The following is a 23,360-nucleotide window of genomic DNA, read 5'->3' as shown; positions in this document are numbered from 1 at the left end:
TTTATGATGTTATGTTTGCAGTGAATAAAAGGAAACAGAAGGAATGGTTGTTTCTGTAATTTCCGCCAATTGTACGACAGATGTTAACGGAAAGTGTTGTGCCATCCTTTTCCCTCGGGAAAGTCCTTAACTTCGAGCTGGAATGCATTTTTACACGAGTAAAAAGAGTGAAAATTGGATACACTAATGTAGTTGAATACAATTTAAAAGTATTTCAACTGGACATGAGCATTTTGGCTTGTTTTGTGATACCTTCTCCCCACGAGCCTTCATCCAGTCTGCACACATCTCAGAGTCAGCCCCGCCCGGCTTTCTCCTTCCTAGCTCATTTCTGTGATTAGGTCCTCCAAAAGTACTTGTAGGTGTTAAATAAATGAATATAAATGCCCTGACTTCTGTTGTTATTTGGTTCTTTTGATCCCAAACCCCTGCTGAACTAACGAGATCCCAAGCTCAGATGTGCCGGATTTATTATGCGTACACATCCGTGGCCTGGGGTCCCGACCGCGTGCAGAAAGAAGATATCTTTTGGGGTTCAATAACTAAAATACTTGCACTTTAAATGAAATAAACATATTTTATTCGGAAATATGAAGCCACAGCGGGAGGAAGCGATCCCCGGTATACCGACAGCACAGCACAACAGCAAATCCCAGCAGCACGTATCGGCTGTGTCATTAAAAAAAGGTACTAAAAAGAAAGCAAAAGTAGTCTACTGTCTCTGTCACACGAAATACCGAGTCATCCGTAAAGTCTGCTCGAGCTTTCCAGGGTGGGTGGAGTGCGAAAATGAAGACGACGACTGGGTGAGAATAAATAAAACAGGACGAAAACAGACAAAACACGAATTAAACGCTAAATTCGGCATTAGCGGTACACAAACCGCAAGATAAATGAAGCAAAGAAAGCGAGCAAGCAGCATGCAACGTGCAAACAAAAGGCAAATAATGTGGCAAAACCAAACGAACCGGTCTAGGGTTTTGGCGAAAAGGAGGCATAAAATTTGGCTGAATACGAACAATGATACAAACAAATGAGCAAAAAATATCAGTATTTGTTTATCTGCTTCTATGCAATGTTGTTAGCTTACGGGCGTCGTTGTGTCTGTAACTGCATTCTTTTCTTGCGGGGTACAGGACTTACTTTGGACGGATTCATCTATCAGTTTAGACAGACTTCTGAAGATGAAGCCATACCAGAAAATAAACCACTTTGTTGGAACCCATGCGATTACACGGCAAGCCCCACAGAAAAGACCTTTTTGTTGCCAACAAGCAATTAATTAATAATCTTTAGTGTGCAAGTAGTGGTTTCAATCAACAAGCAAGGCGAAGAGTAGATAATGCATGGTTTCTACCTTCCACGTTCCATACAAGCATCCTCTAGACTGACAAAATATGATAGAAGGCCAAGGCCTGCCTTTAGAACTATCTAAACAGCTTAGACAATACTGTGTTCTCAATTCGTTGTTATTTAACATCACTACCGACCGGTTGAACTATCTGTTTAGTGTATTAGTATCACTTGAAATCTCCCTATGGACTTGCTTTCTCCCGTGTGTTTTTCTTTTTTCCGAAGCAAAAACTACCTGGGAAGGACGCTGCAGCGCATGAAGGCGTATTATCCCAAAGAATATAGATTCTTTCCTTCTACGTTCATTCTCCCTACAGGTGCGGTTCAAACCAACGAATCTGCGCGAGTTGCGACTAGAGTTGCTGCTGCTGCTATTCTCTTATTCAGTCTCTTTACTGGATCTGCGCCTTCTTCTGTCAACGACGGTACTTGTAATGGGGAGAAAAGCTCTGTAATCCGCATGGTCTAAGCGTAAAACCGTAATAAAATTTGTTTACTCGTTGAAGCGAATTAAACTGCTCGTTTTCCAGGGCTGACGTCCTGCAAAGAGTCCACCGGCTTTTCTGCGCGTGCCCTTCGGTCGTCATGCCTTAGTTTACGTTTGTCTGGCTGCAGATTCAGCGCGTAAAACTGCTGCATTTATTGCTTGCGAGCTATTACAGCTGATGTTTATTTGCAGATGCGGGGGCCTTGCGAGCTCAGTTTTCAGATAAACGACGGAAAACATTTATTCTAAAACCCGAAAGCGGCAGCCAAGGGAGAGGCATTTGCTTGGTTCAAAGTGAACAAGAGATTTGTTTTAAGGAGCACTTTGTAGCTCAAAGATATATTCATAAACCCTTTCTTTTAGACGGCCTGAAGTTCGATTTGAGGCTGTACCTCCTCCTCACAGGCTGCAACCCCTTGAGGGTAAGCAGCAACTCAATGCAGTTCAGTATCCCAATAATTTGCCGTACAACAATCATTACTGTCAATTATAGTAAACACAGTCAATGGAAACAGTACAAACGCACATTGTAATAGACAATATCAGTGCAGGTACTACAAACGCAGGTTGTGAAACGGAGCACAGACAAATGTTACAATTGTCTATTGTCACGGACAAACTAAGTATGAATACACTGCCCACAGAAAAGGCTAGACTACTTCACGCATTGAAGAAAGCAGCTGCAACCAAGTGAACAGTATAAAACATTACTTACAACTGAATACTCTCCTTTTCTTCTTAACCATATAATGCTAAAATAAAGGAAGGAAACCGTTGCTATACCCCTATACTTACACAGTACAGGCAAGACCATATCAGTCAAGAATACACTAACCCAAGCTGAATCTCAATTTTGCATTTAGCTGCCTCGTTTATAAAGCTCAGATATTGCGTCGCGAAGAGATAATATACACTTCATTACTTATGGCGCAAGGTCTACGGGTTAGGTTGGAATGTTTACGGTCCAGGGCCTATGTTTTACGGTTTATGGTATTAGGGGTTTGCATGGTCTGAGTGAATTGTTTTTGTTCTGAAGTTCAGCTCTTTCTGCACAAAGAAGGGCTCGTGAGATTTGCCACACATACATACCAAGCCCCAAACCGACGCAACAGAGGCGACCTGTGCATGCACTTAACAAATTACGCAATCAATAAGTCATCAGCAGATTTTCAACAGACAAAAAACCCGCAAGAAGCTGCAGACGGGCATAAGAGGAGTCTCTTCCATGTTATGGAAAGACTAAGACAAGACGTAAATTCACGGCCACACGCTGAAACCGCAGCTACAAAGCCACCGACTGCATGCGTTCAAAGTTTACAGTTTAGGGGTATTTAATTTTCTAGGCTAATTCAGAGAGCGGGGGACCCTGAAAAGTCTCATATGTGATGCCATGCGAATAAACAAACGATAAAAACATATATATACTTGTTCACGTTATCTATCTATCTATGCAGTGTCTACAATATACTTTTGTATGTATTTATGCATTTACACGCATATCGGCATCTTCCATATGCATTATACTTGCATATACACAGATGAGTATTGCACGTTTCACAGACACAAAAGGAACAATTTGTTGGTTAGAGGGTGTTTGCCCCTGCAGGGCAGAGATGTGGAGTTGCTGAAAGAGAAGATTTGTTCAATGCTTGTAAAAACAATTATCGGCATTCAACCCTCTTTAGCCCATATTTACGCGTCGTGCCACTCCGAAGACGAGACTGACGGAATGTGTTTTGAATTGTTCGGGGTCGATGTCCTCCTAGATCATAAGCTACAGCCCTGGCTTATTGAGGTACCGCATGAATATATTTTTTACCTGATCCCTAGTTTATGGCCATAGTTATATATATGCAGGTGCTTGTTTATATGATACTTTACACCATCGGAATATATTAGTGGTCCCATATCTGCACCTTTTCTCTTCCTCTTTTGCTCCTTATTTTTTGCGTGGCTTATATCGACATACATCCCTATTTGAAACTCCATTATTCGACTTAAGCTTCACATATTTGTTTCTCCGCTCTTTGATGGACGCAACACCTCCAGCACACTTGATGTATCTCCAACGAGATAACTGGATTTTCTCCCGTTGTTCAGGTCAACCATTCTCCGTCTTTTGCAACTGACAGTGCACTTGACAAAAAAGTGAAATTCGAAGTAATAAAAGACGCGCTGCATCTTGTTGGATTGTCATCTAAGAACAGAAAGAGGTAAGCAGCAAGCCTTCCTTTGCATTCCCCTCTACTGCTGCTCCCCGATGCAAAGTTCGGAAAAGAGCTAAAAACATGAAAACGCAATTTATGGCGTCATACCTGTTGGCTTCTTTCTTAGCATTAAATCCTGGTCTCCGCTATTCTCCCAGGTGCTTACTTAAGGGGGCAGATGTGCCGTCGGAGAGTCTGTCCGTCCCTCTTTCTTTTCTTTGTGCATTAACTTCAGGTTTAATGCAGCTCAGAAGAGCGTTTTAGAACGAAATTTAAAGCTGCGCTCTTCTTCCGAACTCAAGCAAAGTCGCATGCAAGAAAGAGAACAAGTGAAGGCTGAGTTGGCAGTACAGCGCACAAAGTGGGAGGAAAAACACCTCGGCGGTTACACCCGAATATACCCGACGCCAGACTGCGAAACCAAATATAAACACCTCTTCGAAGCGGCCCAGGAAATATGGGCAAATACAACAGGTGTTCTGCGCTGTAGGCCGCTGTTTGATAGTCTACGTAAAAAACGAGAAAAAAATTACTCAGCAGCAGCAGACACCGCACCTCCGCAACAAACAGCGAGTGTACAGGCACCCCAAGCACGCGATGAGTGCAAAAACGAGCCGGTGTACAGGTACACATCAGACCAACGTAACTTCCGAGACAAACAACAATTCAACAAAAACGTGGTCCCTAAAGCTCCCCTCAGAAGCAATAGCACCGCCACAGCCCCGCTTGGCCGCATGAAAGGCAAATCTTCACCCCGCCCTTGCTTTGAATCAGAGCAACAACAACTGCAACAGCAACAAAAGCACCAGCAGCAGCCGAAAAATCTTATCTCTGATGCCCAGACTGTTTCAGGAGATGTGCGTCTACCCGCTTCAGTACCAGCAGGTTCCCCGGTGTCTCTTTCTTCATTTTGCAACAACGCATTGATCAACAAACAAAACGAAGAAGCTCACGTTTACGCAAATTGCAAAGCAGAGACAGCCCCGTCTCAGGCATCTACAGAAGAGCCTTGTGAAACGGCAGACACATCAAAAACGTTTAGCATATCCCTCGGAAGCAGCTCCGGCAGCTCCACCCTCCTTTCCTCCGTATCTAAGCTGAGCAGCAGCAGCAGCAGTAGTGGTATGCAGATTAATTTACCTCCCGAGAGGCTGAAGGAGTTGCACACTTGCGTGCAAAGGGGTGACGGCAGGAGGCGAGTGAAGTCTGAAGTGTACAGACAACAGGAGGTGTACGGACAACGCGCGGGGAACAGAGGGTTGCCTTTGAACCTTACTCGTGTTGACGTTTCCTTCACTGCAAGGCCCGAGCTGCAGTGCAATAAGACCGTAAACCGTAAGCACAGCCCACGAGTGCCTCTACCGGCCTCACAGCAGCAAGCAAAGAAATCATCTGCTGCATGTTCTAGTCCCAAGAAACACAATATGACGCAAAAGTCAAAACTAAAAACGAAGAACGGCAGTAAAATTGCTCGGAACTAAGTATCTTGAAGGTCCTTTATATTGATGTACGTTTACACGGCATTCTTTTGCCGCCTCAGTGTAATTTCCCACTTCTCTCTAGTTGCAGTTCTGCGTTTATTCTTGAGACATAATACAATATAGAACAAAAAGATATAACTTTGTACAATATTAGCCCACAGTACAGTGTACGGTGCATGCATTACGGCGACATATTACCGTCTATTTTACTATAATGCTAGTGCAATATTCTAAATACTATAACGCAGCACTAGTAAACAGTATTCCACTGTACTACATTGTAGTACTTAGATATTGTAGAGTTAATCCCTGCCTGTGTTCATAAGCAGCGCTTTTCAGGAAGCTACTATTTTAATACAAGCGTGCAGTCCCCATGCTTTTGCCTTAACCGCTATAACCGCGGCCTTTTGTTTCTATCCTTTTGCCGTCGTAGCTGCTCTATTTCCTCTGAACTCTTCCCTCTTACTCGGTATGCCATTGCGCACACAAATTAGGTTTGCGTTCTGTGCCGTCTCAAGCACAAGCTTCATTTTGCTCTGTTTACCTTTCTATGTATCTGCACTTGCTAGCTGATTGTGTCTCTATTTGCGGGTCCTGCTTGTCTAGCTAACTTCCGACACACGAATATTAACTGCACTTTTCTGTGTACATCCACGCAAAACTCGGCTTTGCCATGTCTCGCGACGTTTGCAAAGGCATTACTGCGCTGTTCGCCTACTGCTCTTTTGACCGAATTCCCAAGGCACTTTTGGGGGGTATAGCTTTTGTTTTGCAAAGGCTGGGATGTCTGTACACTCCGTATCGCTACATGTTTCTAGATCGATGATCCCCTTGTCCTTTTGATTTGCTTCTTTGGCTTCTGCTGCGGTTCTGGGTGAGCTCTCTCCTCCCCAGGAATCATACGCTGCATAGACAGCCTCTTCGAGGGGCTTCTCTAAACGCAGCTGGCGGTAACGAGAACGAAAGCCGGCACATGAAGGCAAACAAGCCAACAACTCTGTCTTTGTGGCGGCGTAATAGTCCACCGTTAACCCTGAAGTACCCATAGACGCATTAACAGAAACGCATATACGCAGAGATAAAACATGAAAAAAAGGGTCTCAATGCATACACACACGCAGACTGGTTAGCACATAAACCAATAAAGCATTAAAGCATTAATACGTAACCATACGCCCTAGATCCTCAACAGGAACAAGCACAAACGCAAGCATACGTACACAACAATCGCCACACATCAACATATGCACATAAATACATATATATAACAACACACGAAATCGCACACAAAATGGATTTCAATACAGGTAAAATTTACAGTTGTGGTGCTAAACATCACGCTAACTGCCTTCAACCTCAGTCTTTTAGAGTGAATGCTCAATGCCAAGCCATTGCCATAGCCGTATTCCCTAATCCCTAGGGCTGGACTGTCTCAAATTTGAGTTTTGGCTTCAACCCTGTTTCTGGTGCCTTTATAATTGCATTTCAAGGAGGACGCCGGCAAATCTAAACATGGTGAAGGAGCAACAATATATATCCCTCACGCCCCCCTAACAATGTCGATATTTACATTGCAGGAGTAGAGGACACAGTGGTGCAGGAAGTAGAGAAAACGTTTCTAGAGTTCCAATGCAGGCGTAAGGACACGCATTCACTAAAGGGAGGCGGATAACCCCTCCACATTGACGGGAAGAGACAGACAATGCGCTCTTGTTGGCGTCAGAACAAATGTGTACAGATTATACATATGTGCACACCAAGGCCACGGGGCGAACCACTGGGAAAAAGAGGCAAGCACTGTAAATAGCCACTTCCGATGAATTTTTGTAACAAGCTTCATGTCCGCCACAGGCAACAGAGAACAATCGCACGATGTGCATAAAAATAACCATGCACAGTCGCTATTGCCGAATATAAACGAACTGTTCTATTGAACGAATAGGGACTGACAGACACAGACACCCACCAGGAGCTGCCAGCAGCTGCAGCCTTGCCGCCATTTGCTTCGTCACAGCAGGGGCCTCAACGCCAAATGACAACAAGATTGCGTTGATGAAGGAAGGCACCTGCCATCTTGTACAGAAAACACGAACACCAACGAAAGAAAAAGAGACAAATATAGAAAAACAGACTGCTAAGCAAGGAACAAACGAACGAGCAAGAAAACAGAGGGGGAAGAGGAAGAACGTGCACATCAGCAAGCAAAAATAAGCAAAGCACGAATATAAACTGAAACGAATACAAAAACGACAAACACTGAACACCTTAACTGCAAACACGAAAACCAGAAGAGACAAATAAGCGGAAAACGAAAAATAAATATGAAGAGCAGCACGTGCAAACAAGATGAAAGCATAGTAAATACTGATGCTCAGAGCATGCAAATGCCAAGAGAGAACGAAGCAAGAACAACTTTGTCTCACTTTTGATATTTAAGGCGGTTGCACTGCATGGCGTACCAACCCAACAAGGACCGGTACATTAGCTCACAAGAGGCCCTCAGGGGCCCCTTATCTTCCCAAACAGGACGGTGGCCCACCAAGGGGCCCACCGCCGTCATTAGGGAACCCCCGCTAACCCTCTCGTGGGGTATTTGGTCCCCGTTTTCCCTCCCGCAAAAGCTATCTGGCGAGTTCTGTGAGGTACTTGCAACCAAAGAGTGTTTGGACAAATGCGAATCACTGGTACACGTCTTCTCCCCTTCGCAAGGAACAGGAGGCCTCCGGAGATCTGCGGTGGTAGCTGCCGCCGCAACAGGAACTGCAGCAGTTTCTGATGCATGCGCCGCCACAGAAGCGCCGGCAGGAGCAGTATCTGCAACAGAAAATGTGCCTGTCTCTGCAGTTGAAGCACCAGCAGAAGCAGGAGCTGAAGTGGCAGCTGCAGGAGCTGCAACATCGGCAGCACAGGCTGCCGCATCAGAATCAGCAACAGGAGCTCCAGCACCAGCAGCATGATGCTCGTTGCTGCTTGTGTGCGCTGCCGAAAGAGCAGCGGCGAGGCGGTTAGCAGCTTGTCTGTATGATTGGACCCCCTCATCGGCACCCATGGCAGCAGCAAGCAACGGATTAGGCTGCAGCAGCTGTAACGTCTCAGCAGCAGACAACTCCTGGAGCGGAAGACCCTCCTTATATGCTTCAAACAAGAAATGCCCGTCTAAGTCACTGAGAGCCAAAAGCTTGCGCCCTTGCCTGTGTATGCCAACAAGCAAACACTCGCAAACAGCAAATGCATGAATTGTTTCTGTAATAGTAATAGTAGTACGGACAATAATATATGCATACAATATATTACCCACTAGCCAATAAGAAGATCACAGAGCAAATATCGTCAAAGAATTGAAAATATGAAGACGAGGATCACGATGCAGCAAGCGAGAAAATGCAATCTCTAGCTAAATTATGTCAAGTGCTTTAGCAACACGGGGTCATCTATATGTAAACTTGAGGGAGTTCACTCATGAATTTCCCAGAATGTAACTGAGGCACTTCTGACATTACGACAACAACAAAACCAACTACGGTAGCAGTTGCAGCTGATCCTCTAGCAGCAACAGGTGCGCCAGCTTTCCATACAACAGCAGCAGCAGCAAACCAGCGAATTCTCCACCTGGGGGCCCTTACAACCCGCTGGACGTAAAGATCCGTGTCTTTGGGGGCCCCAACCTGTGAGGCAGAACACAGTTTGTAAAGCTTCTTGTTCATTTGCCTTTTAATTTTATATAAGCGTACTGATATGTTTTCCTGCCGCATTTAACTGTGTATAAACGCACTTGTTTGTTTCCACGTACGTACACATATACAAATGCAGGCATGTGAACATGTATACATTTGTACGTGGACTGTGTATGCTGCCTGGACTGCCTGGTGTGGTTGCGGCTGATTCTTTGATTGTGCGAATTTGTCTTGGGCCTCAACTTTTGAAGTCTGCTTTCCTACCTGCAGGAGAAGAGATGGGGATCCGAGCTGCACTCCCACAGCCGCCACATCAGTACAAAATAGAATTTTCAGAGCTTTGTGTCTCGTCTGCTGTTTTCCACCTATGAATTCAGGTGTCTCAGAAGCAACAGCGTCGACGACTGCTCTCCTCTTCTCTCCTGACAAACGGCTGTGTAGGGCAAAGAAATGAGGAAGAGGGGCACCCACAGGCCACCAGGCCCTCTCCTCTAACACTCCAAAGCATGCCGCATCAACAACACTGCTGACGCTGCTGCCGCTGTTGCTGTTGCTGCTTCTGCCACTGCTGCTGCCCCTGTTGCTGCTATTGTTAATTGCATTGTTGGTGCTACAAAGCTGCCTCTCGCCTGTCTTTTGCAGCTGCTGTGCAGCAAGGATTTTGTTCACATTCGGGAAAAGGTAATGCTTGAAGAACGCGTAGTGAAACTGGAGACTTCTGGCGCTGTTAAAGAAGACAAAAACCCTTCGAGAGGCGGCTTCGAGGCCCCTCTCTTCAGCTGCACGTGCATTGGATTGTGCAGCAGCCGCTTCTCTTGCAAAGGCATTAAACAGGAAATGTGCGTGCAGCTCCGGCGGGTACAACACGAACTCTTCTGGTGAACGGTTGGACCCCTCCCTAACAATCACCCGTCTCCCCATGCCCTCAAGTGCCTCTGGCTCCTGACACCCCACTACAGGGAAACGCAAGGAGTCTCCAAACCCCAACTGGAACTTCTTCTTACGAATAAACTCCTCACTGCGTTTGGGGCCCCACAATGCATGCGGGTGTGCCAAATGCAAAATGCCTCCCGAATTCGCACGGCCACCTAAGATTTTGCAAGAACCCATGGGCCCCTCTGAACAGGGCCCCCCAGCTAGGGGAGGTCTGAGAGGAGAGTTCTTGGAATTGAGAGCCTCAGGTGCAGGCATATCAGGAAAACTACATTCTTCTTCTGTGGGGGACCCCACTTTCCCACTTGTGAGGAGCCAGGGGGGCCCTTGCGCACTCCCTGAAGCCTCTACAGTATTTACTGTCTGTTCGTTGAGCGCAGCAGAGGTCCAGTTGCTGCTACGCTGTTGGGCAGAATTGGTGCTGCCTGCTTCCGTTGATAGAGGGAGCAGGGGCGGTATCAAGCGAGCAGCTGTGAGGGCTTCGCAGTACTCGACTGCGTTTAGACAGAAGGAGTTAAGATTCATCAGCCGCGAGGCACTTCCACGAACTTCCCACGACAAACTGCTGGAGAGCAGAATAGACTTATGAGCTGCATCACACAAGAAAAACCACGACAACCACAAAAACCGCAGCGGGTGGTGCCGCTCCTACTTTCCCCGTGCTTTGCGCACCTCCCTACGGGATTAACGACCCGAGAACCAAACACAGCCACTCTCTTCAGTTGTAAGTACCGCTCACCCACTGGTAATAGCTCCTTCATTTTCGCCAGGGCTGTCATCATGGAAGGCTCTTGCAGCTGCAGAGGTGCGTCTTCAATAATGAAAAATTTGCAATTCGATAGCATGTGAGGTGTATCGGCCTGAGGTCTAGTGCAAGGTATCTTTAAGCCCTTGTAATTCGCAGCAAGCATAAAGGAAACGAACTCCTCCATCTTTCCAGGAGTACAGACAACCACATGAGGCTGCGCATGCAACAGAGCCTCAAACCACTCCCAAGGGGCCCTCCCAGACCCCCCTTCACCGGGGCCTCTCCCCACCAACACTTCCACGCGCAACCCGCTGTAGCGACCCAATGCCTGCAACAAATTCCGCGTCTGTACCGCCATATCTCGTGTTGGAGTTATGAACAGAGCACGTATACACTCCAATGACGCCACCTCCGGGACCCCAGCGGCCCTCCCCCTCGCCCCAAGGCCCCCTCTGAGGCCTTCTGACGCTCTGAGGGAGCTCGGCGAAGAGGTATACTGGCCGTCTATGGCTTCTATTAGGTGGCAGACAAGTGCCAGTGCTGCTGCAACGGATTTACCGGTTCGTGCCGGCCCTGCAAGCAACACATCTATCTGGGGATGCAGCAGCAGCGGCAGCGCGACTTGCTGCACCGGCAGCAGATGCGTGATCTTTGCACCTCTTGACAAGCCCAGAAGGACTTCCTGCGGTATGGCACCTGCATGCACAGCGGAGGCGGATTCTCGCTGAACAAGAGACCCTGATACTGCCCCAAATCCCTCCTCCGCTCCCACTGCGGCAGCTGCTGTTGGAACCCCCTCCTGTGCTGTTTCCGTTAGCTCAAGCCGTAGAGGACGCGGCAAAGTCTTTATGACTATTTCCCTGTAAGAGCCCCCCCACGCGCGTTGTTTGGGAATTGGGAGACCCCTGCAGGTCTCCTGCAGCAAGGGGAGCCATGGCTCGTGGGGGCCCTCACTGCGCAGCAATTGCTCCAGAGGGTGAATGCTACATACGGGCTCCGAGGTCTGCAGGCACTGCAGATTTGCGTAGTGAGTGACGGGGGCGGAGAAGGGGGAAGAAAAGGCTACAGTGGAAGCATCAGTTGATGCAGACAACTGTGGGCGCAAGGCCGCAACTATTTGCCCAGAGGGTTTGTGTTGCAACGACTGCGAGAAACACCGCGAAAGCAACGCCACGGAATCCCGGGTGTTGCGCAAGAAAACTGCTGGTTTTCTTATTTTCTCTACTCGCTGTTGTCTACCCCACCTCCCGCTCAGTGCTGTATATCCTCTCAGCTGCATGAGGTTGTACTCAACAATGGCGAGTTCTTTACCTATCCGAGTAGAAAAATCAGGCTTCACATGGGAGGAAGGAAAGAAAAGGCAGACGCCAATGTTCGAATGATGGCGAAACTCGTGCTGAAACGCAACGAGTTCGGCAGCAAAGCCACAAGTGGAACGCACAACTATCAACCCGTCGATTCGCTGCGGGGTATTGACTGTATGGAAGAAGAAAATACCAATATATATGAAGGATATATGCGACCATATTCACATGTTTTCCACTACATTTGGTAGCAGCACGAAATGGAGGCAAGGCCCCGAGACAGTTGCTTGGATTAATCATGTCTCGCCATCTTCTACACGTTACTAATATCTGCACGAGGAGTCAAAGTCTGTGTTAAATGCATTTAGAAACGAAAAAATTTAACGTTATAGGTATACTGACGTAAAGAAGAAATATACCCCCGAAAAGGCCCTCGATACAGGGCCCCCAGAGGGCCCCCCAGAGTGGGCCCCCAACGGATTGAGGAAATTGTAGCATCGATTTACCATACCAAAAGGCCATAACAAGAGTACTTCTCTTAGCGAATAAGCTCCTAGCCCTTTTTAACGAGGGATAAGGCTGTGTATTGTCAAGTTGCTCCGATAATTTGTGATTTATGAGCGAAGGATGACTCACCGTCTGTCTGAAGTTGGCAGGTCTGTCTGAAGCATGGCGCATGAATCCTTGCTCGGCCTTAGCAGGCAGTTTGCTCGAAAGTAGCCTCCCTGCCCTCAAGCAGGAATCCTCAGCAATTGCGTGCAGGAATAGTTCATGCAGCAAAGGAAATTTAGTGCGGCATAATGCAGCCTAGCCGGTGCAGGGTTGGCAGGCCTCAAGTGGCCACAGCTACCCTTACCCGGCCCTAGTAGGCAAATAGTACTCAATCAAAAGTCTTCACGGCTTGTCTACCATACCATCCAGCTACGAAACCTTGCTTGTGTCTGCTTGTGGGGCTGTCTTGAACCCCTGGGTTGAGGCGAGGTGACTTGCACCTGCCGGCAGCACAGCCCTTCTCCCGTAGCTCCGGGGGTTTTCGGCACTGTGCTCTGGAAGCTTGGGGACTCGTGAGGGAATTCAGTTGCACTTGAGGAACTTTGAAGAATGTGTGTGACGAACGGAACTGAATCGTATCCATCGACTATTGAAAATTGCAGACCATAGATAAGATACAGGACCTCCGTCACACTTTGTCTGCCTGACGTTAGCAGTGTCTCTTCATTTGGCATATGAAGCCTGAATCAGCCTTGGTAGGCAAGCCACATACAAGCAGAACCCTTCAACAATTGTATACAGCGTCAGAACATGAGGCAAAGGAGGATTGGTTGCGTGCGCATGTGTGGTAGTAAGGTGAACCGCAACTCATCTGAGGGCCTCTCCTCTTCCCCAACTCCAGCTGATTGGGTTGTTGCGATCAGGCTGGTGAGGGAGGTTATCGGCGTTCAAGCAACTATCATCTTACGGGGTTTTAGATACACGGTATCTCTTGATTGTCACAGGATAAAATCGACGTCATTCATTTCACATCGTCTAGTTCCAGTTGCCTGCAGGCTTCCCACAGAGGGCTGCGAAAGTGCTCACCAACTGTGTACAATGTTAGTTCACCCAGCAATTTGGAATGAGGTCTGCTCCCCTGCTTTGCTTAGTTAATTGACGCCAGGAGACTTGCAACTCCCGTCGGACTTCCACGTCTCCGCACCACACGCCCTTCTGCTGCTGAGCCTAGGACGTGTGGTCAGTGAATCTGAGGCTGGTTGCTCTTGGAGGGAATTTGCACGCTAAGCCCTTCACTTGATTGTGCCCCACAAAGGTCTTCAAGGAAGTTTGGCGACTTCCCTCAGGCTCGTGAACGTCCCAACGTCCAATGCATGGAGAATTACTGCACCTGCGTGTCCGCCTGCGTGCTTTAGAGAGCCTGCTAAACCATAGAAAACAACTTTCCAGAAATGGAAGTGAATGCTGAAAGTTTCCTGTCGCATTTTCTTGCCTTCCCTTTTTCCGCTTTCTTCATATATTCCAGCGCTATTGCTAGCTGTATATGGATTTGCTCAACTGCAAGCGTATGGAACTAGCTTCCAACCGCCTGGCCTATCGTTGGGTAAGACGAAGGTGGTTAGGTTTAGACCAGGGAGGTCGAAGGCAAGAAGAGTGCACGTCTATAATAATCACATTCCTCACAACGTAGGGCATCAAACCACTTTAATTACTCCTGCTGGATAAAGCGTGGCAAAATCCATATTTATCAACTGCCCCAACTAGGATGGGTTTACCATATGTAAATGTAGCCCCCGACTTTACCAGATTACAATCGTATGCTTTTAGGGTTCCAACCGGCCTAAGCAAGGGTTTATCAGAAGGCGGTTGCGACCCTAACTATCTTGCAAACTGACACAAACCACATGGCTTTTGTGTAGAGGAGGCACCTTACCTTGAGGAGTACCACACTTGCCTGCATCTGCTGCTACAAGGCAATCGAGTAAGGAAGTGTAACCAAACATTGGGCACGGTATGCGCTAACACACTACAGAAAGTTGCTAAACAGACACCTGTACCTCGCTGGCCCTTCCTATACAGCCTGCAGGAAGGTATAGCTACGTGCCCCAACCTAACACCGTGTACAGGCCAAGAAACATGCAACCCCACAGTCTGGATTCGTGTCCAGACGACGAGCAATCATTGACTCTCCTACTAATTACGTCCCTCTGCTTGTACACATTTTAACTGAAGACAGAGGGAAGCTGTTATCGTCTTGATGCATGCTTGACAGCAACCCATACACGTTGGAATCTCCCACCGCGAACAACATGCGGCATTTCTTCTGTGCGCACCTCTTTTAACGAGCCGTTCCACACAGAAGCAACACGGAGATTCTGATGATGGGATGGTACATTTATTAAAATTCATAAGTACCTTCATGGTACATCATTTGAGCTGAATGCCAACTAAGGGCTGCCAGCGTGGGTGGTCACGAGCACGCCTTGTACAACACCACCACACACTGACACGTCTCGCGACATACGCTGGAAGCACGTGCTGTTGCAGGTGAACCTCCATGAAAACTACTGGGCTTTGTTCATGTCTCCTCGTTATTATCACCTACTTCTCATTCATTTGGCTAAGAATCGTAGTTTTTGGCTGCAAAATCTCACCCAACACTGTACAGCGGAGTGGTGAACCTGCATGCGTCGGTCTGTGCCAGCTTCACCAACAGGAATCTGTCTTCTGCCTGTTATCCGTTATGCCTTTTAACAAGTGCGCAAGCAACACACATACCATGTGATTTGTTCTAAAGCACCTTCTATAACCGCTCACCTGCATAGTTCACGGTGCGCTAGCACCTGCACATAGTGTATGTTTTGGGGGTTACTGGAGTCGATGTTATGGTTTCTTTGAGGCTGCTTTGTGTTGTGTTCCGCTTTTGTTAGGATGGCAATGACTCGAGTATTCTTTTCTTTGGCCGTTCTTGTGGGTTTTCCCGGCCTGAGTGCAGTGCTTGGGAGCTCCGAAGGCCCTGGTAATGAGCGGCACACACTGGGCACCGCCATCGACATGATATTTTCGCGGATTCTGGAAGACACTGCACACGAGTTGAGAAACGGCCGTGAGCTGCAGCGGTGCGGCAGGATTGGATTGCGGACTCAGGGAGAAGGGGGTGCCCGCTGCCGCCGCGTGTTGAAGGGGGAGCCTGAGGAGGCCGAAGAGCTGCTGCCGTTTCTACTAGGGGACGAAGACGCGATGAAGCTGTGGAGAGATCATTTTAGGCGCCATGTGAATGACCTCGTGAACGAGGCAGCCGAGCACAGCGGTGCAAACACCCCCATCCACGGCCCAGTCTTGAAGACTCTTGCAGAAGGCGAGTTCTGGAGCAGCCGCCCGGCTGTGAGCAACGCGGCGCTGCGGCATTTGCGGCTGAAGATGCAGCGCATGAAGTTGTCAGCTGCCGAAAAAGGCAACAACCCCGAGCTGGCTGTGAGCTGGGAGGCGGAGGTCTCGCCGAGGTTTAAGTACCACAGTATCAAGGATGCGAAGAGGCTGATGGGGACGTATCTTAGCTGGTACGAAGATCCAGAGAAGCCTGCTGTGCCTTTGGGGGACCCGCTTCCAGTGAAGAGATTTGAACTGCAAACGGGGGAACAAGGGGAGGAGGAGGCAAACTTCGATGCACGGGAGGCGTTTCCTGACTGCAAAGACATCATAGGACATGTGAGAGACCAGGGAGACTGCGGCTCTTGTTGGGCGTTCGCCAGCACGGAAGCTCTCAACGATCGGTTCTGTATCAAGACAAGCGGCAAGCACTCGGAAATGCTGTCTCCGCAGCACACCACTTCTTGCTGTGACCTGCTCCATTGCTTGTCTTTTGGGTGCAGCGGGGGGCAGCCCCGCATGGCTTGGCGGTGGTTTGCAAACGATGGAGTGGTGACTGGAGGCGACTTCAATGAGCTGCACAAGGGCAAGACCTGCTGGCCCTACGAAGTGCCTTTCTGTCAGCACCACTCCGACGGGCCTTACCCCCAGTGCGATGGGCCCCTTCCCAAGGCTCCCAAGTGCAGGAAAGACTGCGAGGAGGTGGAGTACACCACGAAAGTTCATCCTTTTAAGGACGATCTGCACTTCGCCTCCACTTCATACAGTGTAGAGGGCCGCGACCACATCAAGAAGGAGCTCAAGGAAAACGGAACACTCACAGGAGCCTTCTTAGTCTTCGAAGACTTCCTCATGTACAAAAAGGGGGTGTATCATCACGTCACCGGCATCCCCATGGGTGGTCACGCGGTAAAAGTGATTGGCTATGGCAGTGAAGAGGGCAGGGACTACTGGCTAGCTGTCAACAGCTGGAACGAGTACTGGGGAGATAAGGGCACCTTCAAAATACAGATGGGGGAGGCTGGCATTGATAAGGAGTTTTGCGGAGGCGAGCCAAGAGTACCTACAAACCTAAATCCTTTCTTGCAACAGTCAGCACAGGATTTATGAACTCGAGCAACTCATCGTAAACCCAGCGTTCCAGGGGGTAAAACCAGCCCTTGGAGCTTCATGCATATGCGCGGTGCCGCTTTTTGCCCCGAGAGTTGCAGAAGTGGAGGGAGAGCAAGCCACATCCAGCGATGGCGGTTGTGATGTACACATTGTGCATGCACAGGTATGTGGTTCCATATTGAACGTTCACAGTGTTTGTCAACGGCCCCGCAGTAAGAAGTTGTTGCAGTGTGTGTGATGTGTAGAGGCCGCCAACGGCAGCTTCTAGTGATGATAGCACAGCAGTTCCCATATTCGGAGTAGACGGAAAATATGACCCGTCTGCAACATTGCAACCTGTCGCGTGCCCCTGTTGTGAGGGGTCGTTACACAGGGCCCTTGAAACAGGTGACAAATCCTCCGCCCCATTTGTCGCCACGAAATTGCTTTTTTTTTGACAGAATTATCATCAATATTTGCTTGGCTAGAAGTTGAGACGTAAAGGGGAAATTGCGATATTTTTAGATCTAGGGTGACAGCTGCACTTCCCTACGAACTAGGCCTTCGAGCCAGACAGGGTATTCGTGTCATTGTGACTGTCGAGTTTGTGCATGGATATTCACGAACAGCGCTTAAATATTCGCCTTAAAATTCGCCTGTTGAGCATGCAAGTACTCGCCCGGGCGAACGCTCCACTGGAGTCCAATGCACTGCACTATGCTCCAAAAACCTCCATTCACAATGGGGCGGTCCTCCTGCTACTCCAAACAGTGCGGGCCAGCGGCAGGTCTTGGACGCTAGAAACGCTACAATAATTACACTACACCAAAAGTAACTAGCGAGGAGCAGTGTTATCTGCAGGGACACCGTGTACGTCTGGCATGCAGCCTTCAGTTCATATGGAACCCCTCAGTTGTAGGGCAAATCACCAGGTGGTTATACAGAGTAGGAAGTTCGCGCTGTTGATGAACTTGCTGGTGAGGATTCAACGAGTAGAGCAGAAGATTCCGCCGTCTACTGCGCGTTCAATTGTCCACATTTTATGTTGATTAATTCAGCAGGATTCACGCATGTGCGTAGGCACTCACACAGTAAAAATCTCTACACGCGTAGATTATAAGCACCTAATCTTGCAGAAGTGATGCGGTGTTGGTGGGCTGAGGGGATTCGCTTTTCACTTTGCCTTCGCGAAAAGGTTTCTTGGCCAGGATCCACCTGCAGGACAGAGACCGAAACAGCTAATAGACAAATATGCTAAATTTGCATTTTATTGTACTCCCTGTGAGCTTTGCACTCGATGAACACACCAACATGAATATCATGACATTCAAACTGGCCACTGTCTGTATACTGAGGTAGGCAGAGACCACCGTCGACGAGTCTGTCTGTCCGTTCGCTCCACGCAGTGTACTTTTGCGTGAATTATATCTCGCTTTCAGGTCAAAGCCTTTGTTTCTATCTTCAATGCTTGTTTTAAGATGAGTTGAGCGTTTGCAGTCTAGTGTAGATAAGGCGGGTTGGTGTTTGGGGTCTTATCTAGAGGCTGTTAGGGGGGTTGAATTAGAGTGTATTTGACATCTTAGTGTAGGGCTCTTCTTGGTGTCTGTTTGAGGGGCCGTCGTGAATTTGCCTACTCTGCGGGAATTGCCACCACCCACTGCAGACCCCAGGCAACGAAGAACAAGAATGCAAGAACCGCGAAAGACAAGCAGCCGGCAATCCAAAGGCATGCTCCTTTGTAGAGGCAGGATCCCTGAAATGAAACATATTTGTTCGTTTGACCCGCATATATTGTAACCACAATGTTGCACAAATACACACAAACACACACACACACACACACACACACACACACACACACACACAGACACACATCCACCGCAGCCTCTTTCCAGTTGTTCAAGTAGGGCCCAACTCTGCTAGTTATGCTGCTGCTGATGCTGCTCTTGTTGTGCAGGCATACACCTCCTAAACCCTGCCTTACCGCAAAGACGCAGGAGCATTCTTCGCCTTCTTTGCCCTGGGAAGTCTGCAGATAGGAGCAGCCCACAATGTGTATACAGCTTAAATGCTGCAAGCTCCGCTAAGGAGTTCGTGAAATTCCACTGTAAGGCGCAGGTTGGGCGCTTACCTGCAAAGCAGAGAAAGGGTCTGCGGTTGCTGGAGCCTGAGAGGGCTCTTCTCGTTTTGCATTCTCGCCTTCAGGGCCACCGGCCTGCTGAGTTAGAGAACTGTCCGTGGGGGCATCTGGCACCTCACTGATACTTCCCGTGTGTAGGTGTACGCGGGCAACAAGAGGGGAGCCGGCGGGCGGCAGGGGTTCAGCAGAACCATTGGTGAGGATATCTTCCTTTGCTCTGGCCTGGTGGGATAAGCCTGATGCCACAAGCCACATGCCACGTACAAAAATATATGTACTAGTATAACAATATGCATCTACTGGTTGTTCGACCGTTTACCACAAACCCTGAACTCCTCCCCAGATTTATTTGGGCGTCATCGCAAGAAGGGGTCTCTCCCATACAGCTGCGATTCAAAAGGGATTTCTGATGTTGCGGCTGACCATAAGAGGGTCTGGTGAGGAGAACGAGGCAGCAAAATAGCCAAACACACACCGATGAAACCATCGTGCCGACGGTCTAAAAAACTGCAGGCGCCCGCTCGAGTGGTTGCGACTCTTTGACGATCATTTAGGAGTTTCTATGGAGATAGACACTCCCTTGCTGAAGGCATCTCTAGTGTGACGAACCCATGGAATCTCTGATCATGGGAAATGGCCTTTGGTGCGCCAACACGGTAAACAAACGACCGGGAGGAAACTGCTGAAGGAAAATACCTGAAGGAGCTTACGCGCCCTAAAAAATATATTTAATCAAGCAAGGAGGGTCAGGCCTGCATCCATCCACGGGGCAATGTGAGTGTGGGAACAGTGTGGGCGGGCAGGCAGTCAATCGATGGCTGCCTCAAGAGAACCACTCGCTTCGCAGAATCAAGTGGGAACGAATAGAACGATGTTAATGACTTCTTATATATACTGGGGGAAATAAATGAAATCCACCTTTTGCTTCTTTTGAAGCAGTGACGGAGAGTGAACATTCAATCAAGCGGCTTTCAGGGCCAACGCAAGAAATTCGGCTGGTCAACCCCGATGCAACAGGCATGCACAGACGAAGAAGAAACGACGCCACCTATTTTCAACAGAAGGAATATAAAAATATATTGCTATATTCCTTCTATGAGCCAAAATGTTTTCAAGGGCATGGCCTCTCAGCTCAGCAGCATATTCATACTGAGTTATTACATTGTATTGAGGAAGAACTTAACCGACCACACCTCCACACACCATACGCACCGCTTATCCATCAGAGTGCATGCTTAATGGGGAAATGCCTTTAAGTTGCTCAACCCATGTGACACTGTGGTTGCTTTTTCCTTTAAGCCCGCAATTCTTTAACATAGTGCCAACAAAACCAGCGGTAGCACTCGTGTCTATAAGCAGGGGCTTCCAACAATTCCGGAGGACATTTTCCGGTGATACTTCCATTGAGGGCACTCAGTGTGGCTACCGTAGACACTCTCAAGAAGGGCGTCTGAAGAGAACGGATTCCTAGCTAGCCCCAGCGTCAGTTATTACAAAGGAGTGGTGGTCTTGGAGGAGCGCAGCGGAACGTGCAGGTGCAAAGCAAATGGAGGTAGCAGAGGCATCTTTAGGGACCAACGATCCTTGTACTACATCAGTCGAGGAAAGGGAAGAAGACAAGCAAGACCCATTTCTGCTTGCTGCCGACTTAACCGCACTAGTATGATCCCCACAACCCTAATCTAAAAATTGCATCTATGCAAAGTTCAGTGGCTGTATAAGAAGTCTCAGTTTCTGGGTCGCAAAATGCACTTACTGGTAGCTTGTAGCTGTTTTGGCACCTCACCTCGTATTAAAGCCTTTGTAACAACAATAGCGCAATGTAAAAAGTACCGGCATTTCCAGTCGGAAGCCATCGTACGCGTTCGTTTATTTAGGGTGCGGTTCTCACGAAAGTTGGCCTGTGCATCTGGCAGGACACCGTAGCAGTCTCTTGAAGTTGCCAGTGCAACAAACGTCATTTGGGAAGACATCCGAGCAGTTCACTGCTGTTGCCAGTACAGCGAACGTGAAGGAGTTAGGCAGTGCAGAACACAACGGGGTTGCTTATCGGAAGATTCGAAGGGCCTGCCAAAGCCAGTTCCGTCATTCTTAAACGACTTAGTCTCCTTCGTCTCATGTTTATTCCTGTACTGCACCCTATGCAGTCTGCACAAATTGTGGCACCGCCCTGTGGTAGAAACCGATGCCTTTGCCTCAACTTGTATGAATTGCTCTAGCGGCTTGCTGGAGTTGTATCGACCGGCATTCTTTAGCCTGCAATGAGCCTGTATATTAACCTGCGTTTATTTCTGTCTCATAGGCCTCTATCCACGCGAAAAATGCGGAGTCGCTGAGCGCAGAAACGGGCATGAAACTAGAGTCTATTCTGTAAGCTAGGGTCGTTGTCGCCAAATAGACGGGAAAATAAACTTTTATAAAAAAAAAGTTTCCGTGTTTTTTTGACACTACGCGATTAAGTTAAAAAAGAAGTTGATTTTGTCTCCATCAATTTCTGAATCAACAAAGGGTCGCCACATTTTCCACTACCCTGGGGATATAATACAGGACATACAGGTGCATGGTTGGCTACGTCGACGTGTGGAATGTTGCTGCTGCCGCTTTGCAGGAAGGAGTGCGCACGACTAGAAGCAGAATGTGAAAGGGTACTTGAACAAACGCAGGAACAGGAAAAGCCTCGAGAAGAACCTCCTCAACCTCAGCCGGAGGTTAAGGAGTCCTCACCAAAACAAGCAACTGCAACACCGAGTAGTTACAACAGAGCATCTGAGCCAGCTCGTTTCGTCCCAAAAGTAACGCGGGTTACGCCGAAGCCGACGAGGCTTTTACCGAAGAAGAATAACTCCACTCTTCAGGAGAAAACCCACCTTTCTCAAAACCGTGTCGACTGAATTCGTTACGTCTTCACTCCTTTGCCACCGTTAAAACGTAGTGCATGTTTACTACATAACAGTTGCATTACAACCGTGTCGACTGAATTCGTTACGTCTTCACTCCTTTGCCACCGTTAAAACGTAGTGCATGTTTACTACATAACAGTTGCATTACCCCGCCACGGGAGGCGATACTTTTCCACTCCGAGCCTTTCTTCTAGCTACCACTCAAATATGCCCTCCAATGTATTTTTCTGCGGTTGTGTTGCCTCCATCACCAAGTGTCAGCCCATGTCACAAAGCAGTCATCCATGCAACTTTAGGGCTACTCTAAAATTGCAGAACGCTACCATTGAACGGCCCACAAGGTCTTTTTAAATTTCAAGCCTGAAAGGACACAAGCGACGAACAACAATACCGCAGGGAAAGTCGTATCAACCTCATGTATGAAATATTCGCAGATAGTTTACCCCGACTGGAGTACAGCAGCTCCGAGAGACGCTGGTAAACTGCTATTAAACGGTGCGCCAACGATACCGTAATATGCAACGCCATCAGACAGGGATAACTGGTTTGAACTGGTTTCCACAAGTAATGCTTTCGGAAGCCAAGCGTTGTGGAGTCATCCTTAAGGCGCTTCTTCATTGATTAGATGTATTTCCCCTTACAAACCACCCGATGTGCAACTGATACTTTGCCTAAACGCTACGAAGGTTCAGTGGGACCCAGCTACCGCTCCATACCAACAACCCTCAAGTCCGACAACTAATGTTGTTGCTTGCAACTTTAAAGACATCCATGCAGAGTAATGTGTGTAACTAGCCTACGTATACGGTCCGTCTCCCGAGCATAGGGCCATCGGCAGTCTAAAAATCAACTGGAATACTAACCTATCTCTAAGGATATTCCACAACAACAAAACAAATCTTTCAACATAGGTAATTGTAGTTGTACCAAATAACCAAACAGCGCGCATCAAAGTGCACACTTTTTTTTGTTGCCCTTATCTCTGAATCAATTCCCGATGCCTCAAGGGCACAAACATAAAGCATGTTAAACCTCTACTGAAAAAATCAAGAGAGTGTAGCAGCATCCTCCTTCAGTAGTTGCGACAGTAACTCCTCAAGGGTAAATCAGAGAGAGGAACAATATACTTTTCATCCTACAACCGCTGCGCCCCTTGCTCCAGCGAAATGTATGCACACAT

General features: G+C 48.1%; 5 protein-coding genes across 5 annotated transcripts; 3 read left to right on the top strand and 2 right to left on the bottom strand.

Moving 5' to 3' along the window:
• Window positions 1–2,345: 2,345 nt before the first annotated feature.
• Window positions 2,346–5,528, top strand: EMWEY_00027770 (hypothetical protein, conserved; the record flags this gene model as incomplete). The annotated part of the gene is made up of 5 exons (XM_013481318.1): window positions 2,346–2,463; window positions 2,856–2,905; window positions 3,447–3,635; window positions 3,941–4,053; window positions 4,283–5,528. The coding sequence occupies 5 exons, from the start codon at window positions 2,346–2,348 to the stop codon at window positions 5,526–5,528; spliced, it is 1,716 nt and encodes a 571-aa protein (XP_013336772.1).
• A 698-nt stretch (window positions 5,529–6,226) lies between these two features.
• Window positions 6,227–12,865, bottom strand: EMWEY_00027760 (helicase conserved C-terminal domain-containing protein, putative; the record flags this gene model as incomplete). Its single annotated transcript, XM_013481317.1, has 7 exons — window positions 6,227–6,561; window positions 7,495–7,601; window positions 7,952–8,719; window positions 9,123–9,193; window positions 9,467–10,725; window positions 10,875–12,359; window positions 12,607–12,865. The coding sequence occupies 7 exons, from the start codon at window positions 12,863–12,865 to the stop codon at window positions 6,227–6,229; spliced, it is 4,284 nt and encodes a 1,427-aa protein (XP_013336771.1).
• A 2,557-nt stretch (window positions 12,866–15,422) lies between these two features.
• Window positions 15,423–17,158, top strand: EMWEY_00027750 (cysteine proteinase, putative; the record flags this gene model as incomplete). The annotated part of the gene is made up of 2 exons (XM_013481316.1): window positions 15,423–15,436; window positions 15,610–17,158. 2 exons carry the CDS (start codon window positions 15,423–15,425, stop codon window positions 17,156–17,158), a joined length of 1,563 nt encoding a protein of 520 aa, XP_013336770.1.
• Window positions 17,159–18,264: 1,106 nt separating this feature from the next.
• Window positions 18,265–19,767, bottom strand: EMWEY_00027740 (hypothetical protein, conserved; the record flags this gene model as incomplete). The annotated part of the gene is made up of 5 exons (XM_013481315.1): window positions 18,265–18,355; window positions 18,775–18,893; window positions 19,125–19,169; window positions 19,272–19,516; window positions 19,704–19,767. 5 exons carry the CDS (start codon window positions 19,765–19,767, stop codon window positions 18,265–18,267), a joined length of 564 nt encoding a protein of 187 aa, XP_013336769.1.
• A 1,059-nt stretch (window positions 19,768–20,826) lies between these two features.
• Window positions 20,827–22,171, top strand: EMWEY_00027730 (hypothetical protein, conserved; the record flags this gene model as incomplete). The annotated part of the gene is made up of 3 exons (XM_013481314.1): window positions 20,827–20,940; window positions 21,583–21,650; window positions 21,889–22,171. 3 exons carry the CDS (start codon window positions 20,827–20,829, stop codon window positions 22,169–22,171), a joined length of 465 nt encoding a protein of 154 aa, XP_013336768.1.
• Between the last annotated feature and the right edge of the window lie 1,189 nt (window positions 22,172–23,360).

This window comes from Eimeria maxima, genomic scaffold (genome assembly GCF_000499605.1).
Source record: "Eimeria maxima Weybridge genomic scaffold, Emw_scaff311, whole genome shotgun sequence".
NCBI classification, from domain to species: domain Eukaryota; phylum Apicomplexa; class Conoidasida; order Eucoccidiorida; family Eimeriidae; genus Eimeria; species Eimeria maxima.
The sequence above is the reverse complement of the archived record's forward strand: the minus strand, read 5'-3'. Positions and strand labels throughout refer to the sequence as shown.